This window comes from Alosa pseudoharengus, unplaced genomic scaffold, assembly GCF_046254945.1.
Source record: "Alosa pseudoharengus isolate Yale_2024_CS ecotype anadromous, Long Island Sound unplaced genomic scaffold, YU_APseudo_1.1 YU_APseudo_1.1_scf_10, whole genome shotgun sequence".
Taxonomy (NCBI): Eukaryota; Metazoa; Chordata; class Actinopteri; order Clupeiformes; family Clupeidae; genus Alosa; species Alosa pseudoharengus.
Window position 1 is genome coordinate 22785987 of NW_027468565.1, and position 17703 is coordinate 22803689.

A 17703-nucleotide genomic window follows, 5' to 3' on the forward strand; every position below is an offset into this window, starting at 1 on the left:
CTAGCTTCTGAAGCATTGGCGCCATCTACTGACAGAGAGGCGGTTCATCAGACCAGGCTCTTCAATAGCCTACAGGTGGGTCTCAAAAAATGTGAATATCGTGGAAAAGTCCACCCCCCCCCCCCCACACACACACACACACACACACACACAAACACAATTTATTTCAAAATGTGAATCTTTCATATATTGTAGATTGATTACATATAGAGTGAAATATGTCAAGGCATTTCTTGTTTTAGTGTTGAAGATTATGGGTTACAGCTCATAAAAATCAAAATTCAGCTTCTCAAAATAGCCTATTAGAATAAAGATGTTATCAGTGGCGTGTACAGACTTCTTGAAGGGCAGGCGCGAAAAAACAAAAAGTGCACCTATTTCACGACATTGGTAGGGCACTACATCTCATTTTACTGGGATTTGTTCCTTTCCATTGATTGCAAGGGCACTTCAGTGCTACAGTGTTATCCACTAGAGGAGCACGTTGGCACTTGTTTCTCACATGTAATACAATTTATAGGACTGCATTCCACTGCATTCTGTTCTGGAAATTACACCCTTTGGAACACTATCATGTAGAAGCAGCATAGAGGGCACTCCATAAGTGTGTGTGTGTGTGTGGGGGGGGGGGGGGGTTGGGATAGGAGGGTGTAAATGATTGGGAGACCTGCTCTAGTCAGTTTTGGCATGACGTGTGTACAGACATATATACAGGCGTGTGTACAGTAGTTTTACAGAATGCCATCATCACTTCACAACATCCATGGCTTTTTGGTGTTACTACTACCCTGTAGCCCCAAGTTTGAGGCCTGACATGCTCCCTCTATTTGCTACAGTAAGCCTAACCCCTGTGTTTCTCTTACGAGACAAATTGCTTACTAAACTTTCAAAAAGTCAGGTGCAGGTCTCAGAGGCAAAGTGGATGTCATGTGTGTGCATGAGTGTGCATTATTATACATACATGGGTATACGTGCACAAACTCATGGATGTGTGTGGTGCTTGTGTGTGTATGTACCTTCGAATGTTTGGGGAGATTTACAGAGCTTTTAATTAACAGTAATTTTGATGATTTCATATGATAATTTGTATGTTTTACTCATTATAACTTCATATCTGTAAAATATTGAGTTTCACTCCGCAATGTTGCATAGGGGCAACAACTGAATTTAAAACATGATTTGCATTGAAAACCAAATAAATATTTTTTGTTCTAGAGCTAAGTTATAAAGATAGGTGTTTTAAATGAATAAGTTAGCTTTAATTCATAAAAAATGGAATTATTTCACTTGCTACCATTATGGTACAATGTTGCCTTGAGGCAACACATCTTCAAAATATATAAAAAAATAAAAATATATACTGTATACATTATTAACGTTAAAGTGTCCCCTTTTAAGCAGAAAAACACCGCCAATATTTTTTTCCCTCAAGGACATAATGTGTACCAAGCTCTGATCATAGGGCGGAAATGATTCAAAGGCAGGTCTAAAGCCAACAGTGTGCTCACAAGCTTCAAAGTTTATTACAGGAATCAACCAGTATAGTACAATGATTGACCTTTGCAGGTATCAAGGTCAATATCATGCTTGACATTTTGGTGTGTCAACACGAAGAACATCCGATGAAGAGAACAATCAGGCAGTTATAAATGAAAGAACACATTTTGTGAGTAAATCTTGCTTAGCGAAAGAGTTCCCATCTGAATAGCACCTGTTCTCAGGCACTGAGTAGCACACAATGTAATACCCCACATACAACTTCTAATGACACATAGATCAAATACAATCAGATAATGATTTCTGTAACCAATGGGGAGTTTGTGTAAGCAGCACATGAGATCATCAAAAAAGTGATGCCAGTGAGATAGAATGTGTGTGTGTGAGAGAGAGATAGAGAGAGAGATAAAGAGACTATAACTATGTGTATGTGTGTGTGTGTGAGAGAGAGAGAGAGATAAAGAGACTATAACTGTGTGTATGTGTTTGTGTGTGTGTGTGTGTGGGAGAGAGAGAGAGAGACAGAGAGAGAGTGAAAGCAGGCCTCAAACACACAGAAAAAGGTTATTTCCCACTTCAGTATGTACTATTACAAGTAGCCAAAATCATTCAATTCATCAAGTATTTCTGTTGTGGAGGTGATCAACTTTCAGTAACTTTGCAAGTAACTTTGCATGTAAGTAATACATCTCTTAAAGTAAACAGCAAAAAACGGCACTTGAAGAAAGAGTATAGCATCATGATGGATGCAAAACCATGATGATCCAAATGGTGTATTTAATTAAATGCCACTTAACACCACAATATATTAACAAATGTTTTTATTCAAATGGTTCTTTAGCTTCAAATGAAACATAGACATACACATATAGCTTAAGTGTCACAAGAGGAGAACATGAAAACCATAACCAATCTGACAACTTCAACAATATTGCCCATAATTTACAGGCTGCGTTTAGGAAAAGTTGTCAAACAAATGTTGATAAATAGAAAATACAAATAGCAATAAATAATAACATGCATAATAAATAATTTAAATATGTATGAAAAGAAACCGCTATCACAGAAGCGCCAAGATAAGACGCCTTCAGGTATAGCCTACTTCTTATTTTAATGTAAAACATCTGCAACCCAATATGCAGTAGTCCTAGTGTTATTAGTTAGTAACTTGTTTGCATTTTAGAACAAACACAACAAAACGTGAAACATGTCACTACTTTTTTTTCTTTTATCACTCTTTTAAAGAGTTAGTCATGAATGCCCTTATTCTGAAGACTTACGCAGACTTAGGATTCAGGCAGGTGCATGCAACTGGTACTTGGATCATTTCCGTTTTGAAGGAATATCGGCCTTTTTCAGAGCACTCCTTCTTCCGAACGACCATCATAGCTTGACTGACTGGAAAGGAGTTGTATTCCCTGTTCTCCTTTCCGTCTATGACACAGCCAGCGCACAGGCACTCAGCCATCGCAATCTCCTCCGGGTACCTGGTTTTATCCACGTCTATCCTGTAATGGACAGATTCCAAATTAGTCACAAGTAAAAGTAGACGCATCGACATTAAGAGGTTGTCAATCACCTTGAGGTGCTGAACCTATATGCTATGAAGTAGCTATAGCCTAAACACCGGGTTCGCAACTAAAGCGTTTTGTTAGCAGAGCACACTGCAACAATTATTTCCCACTATAATCAATGGAACTGCCGATACGAGACGCAAGCTGTCCACACATTCAATAAAATAGACCAGTCTTCAACTTGGACGCTCCAGTTGCGCGCCCAGTGTATAGTCCGATTGAAGATGTTCAAATCGAATGTCGTTCCTAGCCCCTTTGTTTCTTATAGAATTAATTTCAAATCCATCATCAGCGAAATAAATATGAAGTGTCTCGACAAGCAAATGAAGACATTAACTTTACATTTCTTCGAGATAGCCTAAACTTCTGTAGCAGCAGAGTGCAGGTGGCAAGACTGAGAAACGCCTCCGACTATAAGAGCCTTTAAAAGCAGAAACGTTTTACCTGTAGCGCCAGGGCGAGAGGGAGCGGTTACTAATGCCGGATGACGATTGGAGCTTGAACTCAGGGCAACTTGATACTGGCATCGGTGGTAGCTGGTTACGCTGCGGCAGTTGTGGGTGTCGCCAGTGCCTGCGTAACACCTTGCAGGCGTGCTCCACTGGAAAGCATCCACCAGTGTCCGAAGCGCCGCATAATAATCCCATTGCAAGTGTCACAAGCAGAAAACCCTGAAAGGAAATTACATAATTAAAATGTCGCAAAAGTGAGAATTAAGCATAGACTGTATAGATAACCTCAAGGAATAAAGTAGCAGCGATCATATGCTAAAATAACTCAGAGGCATATAGGGCCTAGAGGACATAGGACTGAAGCCAAAACAATATTTTTCTCGCTCACTTACCATCATCGTGTTCATATCCACACGAGAATTACAAGTAGGCATACGCAATGAATAGATTAGAAGTAGCCTATAAGCTCAGCAAGTCAGTGTCTTTGAGAGATGCCATGCTCACATCGTTTTATATGTTTGGGACTCAGTGGGAAATTCCGACTGAAGGAGGAAATGGAATGACAATATTGACTTCCTTTCAATATTACTTCCCACCCAATGCTGGCGCACAGCAGAGTTATTGGGTATACCGTATAGCTGATGTTTTACAATAATGAGGCACTGAATAATATACTGCTCAAAAAATTAAGGGAACACTTTCAGTTTTCCACAATTATTAAAACACATTTTTTTAACCTTCCACCCTTTTCTCAATTCTCAAACTACATTCACAGAATGTCTGACAGTTCTTGCAAAATAAAACACTCGCCTCAAAAGTTTTACTTGTGCTCAGAACCAAACAGTGTCAGAGTACCGATCCAGTGTATGATTGAAGTGTTCCCTTAATTTTTTTGAGCAGTACATATTCGCACCTGGCTAGCCATTAATTAATAAATTATATCAGTATTAAGTAACAATCCTACACATCTGTGGGTTAAGCCAGTTCTTATACCCTTAACACACACACATGGAAAATCACAACAAACTTACCAAATGACAAAAATGATCCATCCATTCAGAGATAAGGATGTTACAAATCCCCTTAACCTCATGGCCTAGGTATGTCTGTGCCCTTGTGCACTCTTCTCACTCTGGAAATTTCCACAGAGGGAGACTTCGGATGAAGGGAACCATTTTCTCATATAGGACATACTGTATGCATGCTAAACATATCAGTAAATGAAAAACCTATATAAAAACTATTCCACACCTCTAATTAAAGATTAGGCTATATATGTAATCTATAACTAACATGCATGCACGCGCACACACACATTTCCCACGTGTAGGGCCCCCTAAGGTTACATCTAGCTGTGAGCCTACTGTACCTATTTTGTGTGTTTGTGTGTGCACCTACATATAACACATAATTATATGTAGGCTCACAGCTAGATGTAACCTTAGGGCCCCCTACACCTTGGATATACAGACAGGACACACACACACACACATATTCTGCATGTACAGTAATCAGTTAACAGAAGTCTGAGCACACTTGGTATTGATGACAAATTCATGTCAGATTTCTTCTCCACACCATTTCTAATCAAAAGCAATCTGAGGTTACCTAAGTGCATGGTCTCAGGCCGCTGGGACTTTTAAAATGCCCAGACACTATGACTTTTCTCCCACTGAATGTGAGTATAATATGAGATAGCCCTGGCCATTTATTAACCCAAATGAGAGCCACTGTGGGATTACCAAATTGGCCTGGATGAATGATTGTTGTCGAGATGAAGTACATAGTTGGCACGGCGACCTAATGATGCTAGTTCTCCAGACTTGAGCACATCTGGCCCCTTCTTTTGGATTGGCCCTAAGGGCAAGAGCCAGTCATTTCACATCAGATGTTGGCAGCAGGAAAGTGTTGCCATAGAAATAAGTAATAACCCAATTTAAAAGTCACTTAACCCTCAATCCAGCCTCTTTACACATGATAATGACTCGGCCATACAGTTTTGGGACCAATGGATCTATAAGTTCAGGGCAAGATCAGTTAAATAGCCCTGCTGTACTATAACTCTAGATATACAACTGAATCTTGCTACCTCAGAACTAACAGTATATGACTTGCCGTCATGATGGAACATAATAGAACACTGTGTGGATGAGATACTGATTCAATCACTTATTTTGATTAGTGATAAGAAAAGACAAAAGAAATGTGGCCTTTTTTTTCGCTCACGCAAATATGTCAAGTTTTATCTCCAAATTCCGTGTCTAGATTTCTCAGGTGAGCTTTAATTAGAACCTGTGACTGTGGGTCTTTTAAATCAAGTTAAGATAAAGCTTGAAGGTTGCATGAAGTCCCCTTGGAACGTTATATTTTTTTTTCTGGGCAAATGGAGTGAAACCAACTGTTCGACAGCTAATCTGTCCAAGACATGAGGCAGGTGTGTTTATAGGCTGGCAGTGCCAGCAGCCGTTTATGAACTCACTGGCCTTACCAGCGGGGTTTGGTGATTTCCACTCAGCCTGGCTGCTGCCACCAACGCCACTACTGTACGTACATGCCTAGCATTGCTTCCCTAATCATTTATTCATTAACTTCATACACACTACCAATATCACTGACTCATATCTACCTGTGTTTATTTAATCAAAGAAGGGTCATGTGTTTAAGTGGACCTTTACCAGAAGCATTTTGCTGAAAGTGAAATTGTTTCAATAGTGGGATTTCTCAAATGACACCACAGCTAAGAACCAAAGGCAAACAAAGGATGGACAGCCAATCTCTTTATCAAAATAGTTTATTTAGAAGCTTTTTTTTCCTGTCTCAAAAAACCTAGACGGAGTTCCTCTTCATCTCCTGGCGTCCCAAATGCAACCGCTCACACTCTTTTGTTTCAACTAAAAATGAGGGACGAATAATAAAACAGTTTATTACTGGAGACGAGCTAAGAAAAAAAAAACTTTAAAATTAAAAAAAGAAAGGAAAAACAAAAAGCAATACTTCACATTACTGTCATTTGAGCTCTAGAATAATACACTTCTTTTTAAAAGAAACTTGCATGTCTTCTGCTTACTATAATTGTACACATTGGTAGGATGTTTGAAAAAAAAAAAAGTACGAGTTGGGGAGACCAGCTGTTAGAAATGGGCATCGTGGAAGTCATTATCGAATCAATTTGGATCAATGGGGAATCAAATGACTTGGCCTTATTGAGGTGGGCACTTGTGGCCACAAATTAAAATTCAATTGCAGGCTACCATCCTGTCATCAAGATGCTACTGTATGTGTAGGATCTTCAGTGTATTGTACATAGAGGACAGTGTTCCCCATCCCCTCAACTTCCCTCCACAAACACACAACTAAGGAGAGGAGTAGAGAGAAAAAGAAGATAATAAAATAGTGTGAGAGTAGGAGTAAAAGAGAGAGAGAGATAGAAAGAGAGAGAGAGAGAGAGAGATGGAGGGACTCGGAGAACCTGGATAAACAGTATTTATTCTCCTCGTAATTAAGAAAACATCTCCTACAGTTCATTTTGGAGAGAAAAGGGGGATGGGAGAGATGAGTGTCCCCCTCCTCCCCACACACACACACACCTGTGTGGCATCCGTATAAAATCTACATGCCCCTGGCCATAGGGACACACATGAGCAAAGACTCTTTCATTCGCAGCGGCCTCAATCACGCATTCTCATACCCGGCTGCGTTTGTTTGTCGTTTTGTTTTGTTTTTGCTGTTGTTTATTCATTAAATGTCCGTCCGTCCGTCCGTCCGTCCGTCCGTCCGTCCGTCCGTCCACTCGCCCCCATTGCCCCAAAGCTGCTGGACGCCTGCTGACGCCTCAGTGACGCAATCAGCCGAAGGATATTTGGCAGGAGGAGAAGGGGGGAGAGAGGATGGTGTGTTTCTTCTCTTCTGTGTCTTGTGTTGCGGCAGCCGGTTCTACTTCCCAGGGATCTTGGCTCTCTTGCGGGCGATGGCGTCCTCCACGGCCTTCAGCTGCTTCAGCAGCTCCTCTCGACGGCTCAGCGTGTTGCTCGGCTTCCCTGAGCCTAAACCGGAACCGGACCCAGAACCTGAGCCGGAACCTGGACCCAGGGGTTTGCCTGGGGCCGCGGCCGGTCCTTTCCCAGAAGACTTTGGGGATGGGGACAAAGGTCGCTTTCTGTAAAGCAAAAAACAAAATGGGGAAAAATACGATTGAGTTACACTGATCAGTTATGGGTGTCCAGTCTAAAGCATACAAGAAGCTGTACTTCCAAGTTACAATAGACTACTGCTACTAACTAATGGACATGAGCACACAATTTCACAATTTCACTTTTCCCACAGTGCTTTACAGCTTAGGTGGCCTTAGCTATTCGCACCTAAACCCAGCATCTCCTTGCCCCGTTCTCTCCCTCTCCCGTAACAGCCACGGCGCTCCTCTGCATGCCCATAGATCTAAACATTCTCAATCGTGGAAGGATTGTTGTTGGCACATTCGTAAAAACAGTTGGCATCATTAGCACACTGCGCAACTTTGTTTAAAACTGTTGTATTCAAGTCTTAATCCCCATGTAAATAGAAAAGTATTTTCCAAGACTCAAAAGGGCTTGTCCCATGGAGAAAAAGTATTCAGGGTAACAGTCCAACCAGTTACTGCTAAGCGATCCAATTACTGCTAAGCGATCCAATTATTATTATTATTTGTTTACAATATTTCCAGGCTTCAACCAGTGCTGCTGACACAAGACACAGAAAGAGATAGAGCTGTCGAAGCCAAATGTAACAGCAACAGTACCTATAATATCTGCATAAATGAGTGCAGTCATGAATAAATAATCAGTAGTATGTTTCTCGAAATAATCACCAGTGTTTCCCACACATTTATTTTTGGTAACACTTTATAATAACTACACACAATTCATCATTTATTAAGCCTTTGTTACTTATTAGTTAATGGTTTGTTCATCATTAGTAATTTCTAATTTATCATCAGTAAAGCATTTGTTCACACAGTTATAAATAGTTTGTTCATAGTAAATAAGCCTATATCTAAAATATGTTTATACATTATTGTTAATACTTAATAAATGATGCAATAATATGTTTTTGATTAAGTAATATTTCCATTATTTAACAGTTGTAACATACACATGCACTAATGATTAGTTAGGGTGAGGATACATATTTTATAAACCAATTCCTAATACTATAATTCATAATTAACTCAGGAGTTACAAGTGGTTAGTTAATGATATTTTGTGAGCTCATCTAAAGTGAGGACTTTTTATGCCTTGCAACACATTTACAAATGAGTTATAAAGTTTACACATGCATTTATCAATTTAGCCGACACTTTCACCCAAAGCGACACATGTCAATGAAATTAAAGGGCAAGGCCACATTGGTGGACGCCGGGGTTTGAACCCCCAACTTTATGGATTACTGCATGTTAACCCAGCTCCCTATCCACTACACTACCTCTGCCCAGTGGTATTACAACAGTCAATTCAAAAATATAATATAGATATGCGTGTTTTCTATGAACAAACCATTTTTAACTGTGTGTAAACATGATTTACAGATGAGAATTAATGTAGGAATAATGCTTTACAAACGAAGAATACAGCATTTAATAATACTTTACAGATGTTTAATAACAGTGTGTAGTAGAAGAAAACAGAAACTCTTGCATAGTTGTAGGGGTTTCTGTCTGGGCCAAGGTAGTGTAGTGGATAAGGAGCAGGACTAGCATGCAGTAGCCTGAAAAGTTGGGGGTTCGATTCCCGGCTTTCATTGTTATGTCAATGGCCTTCAATTTAATTGACATGTTTACGTCGCTTGTCTGCTAAATGAATGAATGTGAATGTAATCTTTACAACTCATTTGAAAATGTGTTGCAAGGCATAGAAAGTCCTCACTTTAGATAAGCTCACAAAATATCATTAACTAACCACTTGTAACTCCTGAGTTAATCATGAATTATAGTATTAGGAAGTGGTTTTTAAATGTATCCTCACCCTAATTAATCATTAGTGCATGTGTATGTAACAACTGTTAAATAATGGAAATATTACTTCATCAACAAAATATTATTGCAAAATGTATTAAGTATTAACAATAATTCATAAACATATTTTAGATATAGGCTTATTTACTATGAACAAACTATTTATAATTGTGTGTACAAATACTTTGTTTATGAGAATCAACATAGGAACAATGCTTTACAAATGATGAACAAAGCATTTTGTAATAGTTTGCAACTGGTTTATAATAAGAAAATGATTTCATTATAAGTGGTTGTTTCATTACTTATTAAGTATAAATCATGTACTTACAAACATATTTTTGGATAGGCTTATTTACTATGAACAAACCATTTATAATTGTGTGAACAAATGCTTTACTGATGATAAATTATGTATGAACAAGAAACTACTAATGATGAACAAACCATTAACTAATAAGTAACAAAGGCTTAATAAATGATGAATTGTGTGTAGTTATTATAAAGTGTTACCTTATTTTTAGATTAGATTCAACTTTAACTGTGCCGCACCGCACCCAAAGGCACTGATCTTCACAAGTACAAGATAAACAAAAATTAACGTTTAGTGAACGTTAAAAAATGAATTCAGTGAGGGGGAATTTGTGATATTTTTGTTGCTACTCATTCCTGAGAGATAATTTGTAGCATCTGCCAAGTGTCTCACTTTAAACGAAAAAGAGAAGAGCTATTTAAACTGTAATGTCTCATTAGGCGTAGGCCTATTGTCACTGTTGCGTTTTTGTTGTGCGGCTCTTTTGAGTGGTGTGTTTTTTTGGGGTTCTTCATGTTGTACTGGTTAGCCACCTCTGGACTAGGCTAATCATGCAGGATAAGTATAACTGTAGCTTACTTTTATCTTTCTTGAATCCTGTTTGCTCAATCCAGGTGTTACCCAAAACATCATATTTTCCCTCCTCAGGCATACATTTTCACATTGAAATATAATGGATTGAAATATAATAAATGTGCCAGGTTGGTATGTGACGTGGTGGTAAATTTAATGATAAAATGACTAGTTATCCAATATCGGTCAAGTTATTGACTTAACATTAGGGCTGTCAAAGTAACTGATTCATTCGGGCGTGGCTTTGGATAGGTCAATTCTGGTGCTTAAAAACACAACGTTCCATTCATTCATAGGATAATAGCCTAAATCAGCCATCACCAAATGGCGGACCGCGGTCCGAGTCCGGACCGTGACGTGGTCCTATCCGGACCCAGACCATAATAGCCTAATTTAGATTTTCACGTAAGATTTCAAAGCTGCTAAATGTTTTGTTGCTTCAGGAACCATCATTTTGCTTGCTGCTACTCAGCCAGTGAAATATGTGAATTCTGATAAAGTCGAGTCAGTGAGTAAAATAGCCTACTATGGAGAAGATACTGATAGCCTGAAACGAGCGAGGAGAGGAGACGGGACGAAAAACAATCAGATGGATATCTAAGTTAACGATAAGCTAAGAGGAGAAAGCTAGACAGCGAGAACAGAGCTTTATATAACGATACGGGGGAAACACCACGCAAAACTGTCACGTCCGTAACGCCAACTAAATATGGATGTGACAGTTTTGCGCGGAATTGCCCTGGACCTCTTCTATTCTGAGACAGGCGATTTTAATTTCAAGCACCTCTACTAGACAAAGCATATATTTTGAGCAAGCATGGGTAGGCTAGGCCCAAAAGACTATTTTGAAAACATGAAAGCTTTAAATGTGCAAAAACAATAATTACAATAACAGCAGGGCTGTTGAGCTCTATACTCGCAAGATACATTTGGATGGCGACCCATCTTTAATGTTGCATAGCCTATCTCTAAATAATCCAAGGTGTTTCTGAAAATACATGAATCTTTTACAGTAGCTTTATAATTTTGAACAATCTGTTTTAGAGCTTAATAGTCCTATCCCTCATGTTATGCCAACATATTTAATTCACCTGAATATAGGCTGCAGTAGATAGAGGATTATTGACATCTGCTGTTGTCAGTGTGCAGGCTATCCCTTAAAGGCAGTTTAAAGGTTCAGCTAAATAAATAGCTCAGACAATGGCAGAAGTGCCGTTCGTCATGTTACAGTCTATGGTTATGAGGTTATGTGCCATCAAAATGATTTTGGAGACGTAATGTTAAGGTCGACAAACTCTGTCACTTTAGCTGATGAGCTCTCACCCCTCGCTGCCGTTCGATGCTTTGCTGAACATTGTGTAGCCTACCTGTAGGTCGTTGGCACCTTTATTTGCGACCGACGCGTAAGTGCCTGCTTTGCAGGTCCGGCACTCAGCTTCATGTTGATATCGACCGAGACAAAAATATGGAAATTTACGTTTTAATTCGTCCATACACTAAACAAGGAAGTTTGCGCTATTGAGGTGACTGACTGACCAATTAAATGTTTGAGATTACTATCGACCAATGACGGTAGCTAAGGTCAGGCTCTACACCCTACACTTTCCACTCAATGCAAAGCGAACTGTAGGGGGAGGCCGTGACTAGTATGTGAACGAAAGACATAGATATATCCATGAATGAAAGAGAGAGCAATGCAAATTCACTGTAAACATGTTTGAGGCTAGAATAACAAAATCCCGGACGACTTTGAAATTCCGCCCGGACACATTTTTAGGTTTCAAAAAGAGGACATGTCCGGGCAAAAGAGGACATCTGGTCACCCTACATACATACATATACATAGCCTAAACACGCACGTTAAACATTAGGATGCTCTGGACCTTTGCTTGAGGAAATTTTCTGTAACTGGACCTTGCTGAAGATTAATTGAATACCCCTGGCCTAAATCATTCAGTCATGAAAAGAAAACAACAACAGCAGCTTAATATTTTTCAGGCGTACTGTTCTTAGCAGTGATGCTGACACTGACAGCAGTGAGAGATTGTCCTCTACGGTCACGGTCTACACATGTTTAAAATGTTGAATTGTTTGCTTACCTCTGTAGGCTTATTTAAAAAAAATAAAACACTGGTTGGAACAGGGATTCAGTTAATGCGTAGAGCAGAGGTTCTCAGCCTTTTTGGGGCTAAGGCACGTCATGACGAGTCGGGTTGGTGCGGGTGTTAAAATTCCTTGACTGTGCGTAGGCCTATGCCTATCATCTAAAAGTTTGGGACAACCAATGTATTTAGAGAGATTTAATGTATTGTTGTGAGCAAATCCTTATTGTTAGTAAGTTACCATAAAAATCGCGACATAAACTCATTGGTTTATTTTTTCTTTTCTTTCCCTTTTTTCGCAGGTTGGGCAGTGAAGTTATAATGCGCATAAGGTATGTTCACCTAATTTGAGTCAGACCCACTTGCTTTGTTAAAGGCATTTCTGTCCTTTCCAAACTGCGTTAAAATAGTGTGTTTAGCAACCAGAATTTTAAAAAAAATCCCGGGAGAGAAATCTCCCTCATCCCAGGACTTTTAAAAAGCGTGAAACACCCCTATAAGCCCACGTAACCTACAGCCAGTGTTGTAAAAGTTAGACGCTTAATGCAGTAGGCTATTTGATAAGGGATGACATGGGTAGGTTGACGTGATTAAGAGGGGCTTTCTGTTCCAGTTTATGTAAAGGTTTTTCTTAGGCTCAATAAGGAGAGGCTATAGCCTACATTTACCAAAAGCGCGTATTATGGAATACAACCCTAGCGGCGGCCCTGACCTTTGACCCCGAGCCGTTCTAGTCAGTAACCATTAGACTGCAAAATGAAGGAGAAGAAAATGTGCTGCCTAGATCATTGATTGGAACATTTACTTTTAAAAAACGGCCTGATGGTGTTGATAAAAAAAATGTGTTGATTAAAATAAAGTCCTCTGCAATGTCTGCAGCAAGGAATTTGCATATCACCGGAGTTCGTCAAATCTAAAGTCGTACATCAATGCAAAGAAATAGTGTTGACATTGAGGGGAGTGTTAATTTATTTTCATTGTGTCCCCTAGGTTATATCTGTGGCCTGAAATGCCTTGTATATGAAAAAAAACTTCTTTCCAAAGCACTTTTGAATTTATTTCCTCAGCATATTAGGATTATTATGGCAATTATTTGAACAGTGAAAATAATAATAAAAGAGTTTTTGAACTTTAATGTCACTAATTTTGATTATTCAATGATTCATTTGAATTCAAATATTTAAAATACTTTCACAGCAAAAATTATATATGTGATTAATTTAGATAAATTAATCAGAGTATGTAATTCATTCGATAAAATTTTTTAGTCGATTGACAGCCCTACTTAACATACATGCCTTTGATGAGAAATCTTGTTTGCTTCGCTTTAGGAACATACTTTGGCTCTAGTGTGTGCTTTCTGCATCTCATCAAATGTTCTGGAAGCAAATGGCACCCGTTTTATAGAATGATCCAGGCATAATACCTGCATTATTTGTTCAGTAAATGTCTGAATTATTTATTTGTCATTTTTAATATTCACTATGGTGACATGTCACCTTATTCCAGCTGCCGTAACCCAAATAAGGTTGGGGTGTTATATCAAAAACCGAATAACACCCCAAGCATATTCCTGTTAAACGGAATATTGTGGCATGGAAACACATTAGTCGGAATATGTCCATTTTGGAATATTAAATTCCATCTGTGCATGTTCGTGCAATAAATTTTGGTAGCTTGTTTTGATGCCCTGACACTTGGCAAACATAGCGAAAAGTGTGGCAAAAAAGTTTGCACTTCAAGTGTGAAGATGGGGTCAATTTATCTAAAAGAACTGTAAGTTATAATGTCAATATGGAATTTATGGATGGGTGGAAGTATTGCTCAAAGATGCATGTTTTGCGCACACTGCTGACAGATGAACAATCAGTGAAAACCCCTCAAAGCGGCCTCTTATAATAAAATGCAAAACAATAGAGGCTCTAATCTGGCCAAATAAAACTATTTTGCCTCATGACTGAAATTCAGGGACAGAGACTGTTGGAGACGTCATGACGCAGACAATACTTCTACTGCACGTCGCTGCTTTATTCGGCATATTAAAATGTAAAGGGGAATATTAAGTTTCTGCTACACATGGAAACATCTTATTCTGAATATTGCTATAACTACGGAATATGGTGTGCATGGAAACATAGTCAAAGTCAATGACCGTAATTGGTTGATGTAGACCAGGAAACTAGCTAAAGCAAACTGTTTGTTGTTGTCCTTTATGGTCTGGAAATTGTGGCACTATGTCTTTGTATTGTCATTTTTATTTGGTACAAAACAGCTGGGCTTGTTTCCTTGTAAAGATAGCGGTTGTTAATGGTTCCAGGTATGATATCTATTTATGGGTTAGCTGCAATAGATTGAGAGTTTTGAAATAAAACATAACCAAGATGGTAGAAGCTAGAGCTAGATAGCTTGGAGGTTTAGGCTGCTACACCATCTCCACACACCATAGCATGTCCACACAGAGTAGAGAGAGTTGTTAGAGGATAGAAGATAGATGACAGTGGTGAAAGTGGATATTCACCTATATACAGACAATTAACAGGACAGTGATTATAAGGAACATTAGACATGCTTCTGTACATGAGAAGTAATAATAATGTTTGTGCTTTAGAAATGCAAAAAACCCCTAAAAGGCCATCATCTGAGTGTGTGATGCTATTTGTAACCAACACACAAGCAAACTAAACCGGGGTGTGTAGAATGGGGAAATGTTGCAAGATTCTTTACATGGAAGCACGCTGGTCATCTTTCATCCCTTAAAAATAGAAATAGAGTAGTAATAATAGCCATAGATCTCTCTCTTCTCTCTTTATCTCTTGTGCGTTTCTGTCCATTCCTGTGCTGTGAATCACCACCAGTGAAACTTCACTGGGCTTTGTATGTGTAGTAGTCAGACAAGTTACAAAAGGTCAGTGTCTTTATGTTTTAAACAAGAGGATGTACTCGTCGATAGGGGAAACTGTGGGTTTGGCATATTGTGGGTTTGGCATGTGACTCTTCTTGTAGATTATGTATTGTTGATCAACTGCGTGTGTGTGCGTGTGTGTGTGTGCGTCCATGTGTGTAGTAGCAGAGGTGCCACATGGCTGTTGGGGGTATGACCCACCTGTCCCCCTGTGGGGGCATGGGCCGTGGGCCTTGGCCTCTGGGACGGTCCATTCTGGGAGAGAGGGGGGGTCTGCCTGGCATCCTCCTGTCTCGACCTGAGACACAGAGGAGATGGGGGGTTACCAGAACATTCGCAATCAGCCAAGAGACCAGTTAGAGATACACGGAATTACACATAAACGCAAGGTGGTTTACCAGTGATTTATCCCAAGTCACGTGTGTATGTGGATTTATCTAATCGTAGGATTGTATTCTTCTGTACATGTATGTCTACATGTGTATGCATGCATGTGAATTTGTGTGAGAGAAAAACATTAGTCATGTCATCCAACTCCCCCCTCACCTCTGTCCGGAGACATGGCTATCCTCTTGCTGAGGGGAGACGTCGGCCTCTCCTTATCGGCAGGGAAATACCTTTTCCTGTTGCCTCGGTCAGGCTGCTGCTGCTCACAACACACACACACACACACACGGTTTAAACCTAGCAAATTATGCCCACAGAATGAGTATGGCCATCTCATTAATGAGAAATGAAATCTAGACGGGCAAACTATAAATAACCCAATAGCAATCATAACAAACGGAAACATGTAGCTACCAGTTAGCTAGCCAGTTAGCCAGCCAGCCAGAGAGAAAGATCAGTAGTGTCTGTCTGGCTCTGCCTGAAGCTGAGGGTACCTTGTTGAGCAGGGTGAGTTTGATGTCCTTGTGGGAGCCGTAGCCCCCCGGGGGTCCCATGTGGGGCGGGTGGGGCGGGTGCATGGGGTGGCCCCGGTTGCTGGGGCCCGAGCGGGGCATGGAACCTGCCGAGCCCGGCCGGAATGGCGGCCCTGACGGACTCATCCTCCGCCGCTCCTCTCTAAAGGGCTCCTCTTTCTTTGGGGGCTTTCCTAAAGAGAGACCGAGGTTTATGACAGGTCTAGCACAAACACACAAGAGTACGCGATGGAGCCTACGTGAGTGTTTGAGTGGCTGACGGAATTTGTTTTGCTTTTTTTTTTTTTTTTTTGTGCGGGAATGTTAATTAAGCTGACACATACAGTCACTTACAACATGCTCACACACAGCTTAAAGGAGAATTCCGGTGTGATATTGACCTAAAGTGTGTTGAAACATGAGTGTGAACGTATGTCTCATAGCCATCTCGGCTTGTCCCCTGCACTCCAAAATCTGGCGCTAGTTAGCCGATGCTACCAACAGCTTTTTCAATGGTGGTGCTTCAGCATCGGGCTAGCCATGCAAATAAATCACTGTTTTACACCATTTACGAGGCTCAATGTATCTCCACACTTCATTGGTAGACTTCCGAGGGCCCTGACATTTAAAACGAGACATTGAGAACTTTGAAAAAGCACTGGTAGTTTACTTACAAGACGATTTATGCAGACAGTATCTTCACAAAGTTTAGCGTTTGCAGCCATCTTGAATTTAGTCACGATAAGTCGAGCGACGAGTAAGAATGAACAGGTATGATAAGGGATCAGATTCAAAAAATAATTCCGTAGAAATGCATGGATTCCAGTTGCTGCTACTGGAAGAAACTGGAATCCATGCATTTCCACTGAATTATTTTTGGAATTTTTGGTGTAAAACAGTGATTTATTTGCATGGCTAGCCCGATGCCGAAGCACCACCATTGAAAAAGCTGTTGGTAGCATCGGCTAACTAGCGCCAGATTTTGGAGTGCAGGGGACAAGCCGAGATGGGCTATGAGACATACGTTCACACTCGGTATCATGTTTCAACACACTTTAGGTCAATATCACACCGGAATTCTCCTTTAAGCTCGAAAAACACCCAACACTATTACTATCACAAGAGTGATGGCGTAATTCCTTCGGTAGGAAAAATCTCTTACTGACCAGTCATCATTACACCTGTACTGCAAACAAAACAATAAAAAACACTCATTGTTTATACTCGTCACTCGAAGGACCCGTGTGACTTCCAAGGGGAACTAAAAAGTTCCTAATCAGCTGTTCACACTGTGATTGGCCTTCACCATGTGGTCAGTTTGGCTGTGGTGTGATGTGGTGTGATGTGGTGTGGTGTGGTTCGGAGTTGGTGTGGGTTTGGTCAGAGTGTGTGTGTACCTCTTTCT

The 17703-nt window shown here is 40.0% G+C and overlaps 2 protein-coding genes across 2 annotated transcripts in view; both read right to left on the reverse strand.

The window, feature by feature from the left end:
• Nucleotides 1-2300: 2300 nt before the first annotated feature.
• On the reverse strand, nt 2301-4001 carry il17c (interleukin 17c). Its single transcript, XM_076301064.1, has 3 exons — nt 3916-4001; nt 3516-3742; nt 2301-3005 (listed from the first exon to the last, which is right to left on the reverse strand). Exons 1-3 carry the CDS (start codon nt 3955-3957, stop codon nt 2774-2776), a joined length of 501 nt encoding a protein of 166 aa, XP_076157179.1. The 5' UTR covers nt 3958-4001; the 3' UTR covers nt 2301-2773.
• Nucleotides 4002-6296: 2295 nt separating this feature from the next.
• Nucleotides 6297-17703, reverse strand: part of zc3h18 (zinc finger CCCH-type containing 18) — a 69723-nt gene continuing 58316 nt past the window's right edge. The window contains exons 17-20 of the mRNA XM_076267752.1: nt 16281-16492; nt 15946-16045; nt 15601-15697; nt 6297-7679 (exon numbers count right to left, since the gene is read on the reverse strand). Of these exons, the coding sequence (XP_076123867.1) occupies nt 7457-7679; nt 15601-15697; nt 15946-16045; nt 16281-16492 (632 nt within the window). The 3' untranslated portion in view covers nt 6297-7456. The remainder of the gene's footprint in view (nt 7680-15600; nt 15698-15945; nt 16046-16280; nt 16493-17703) is intronic.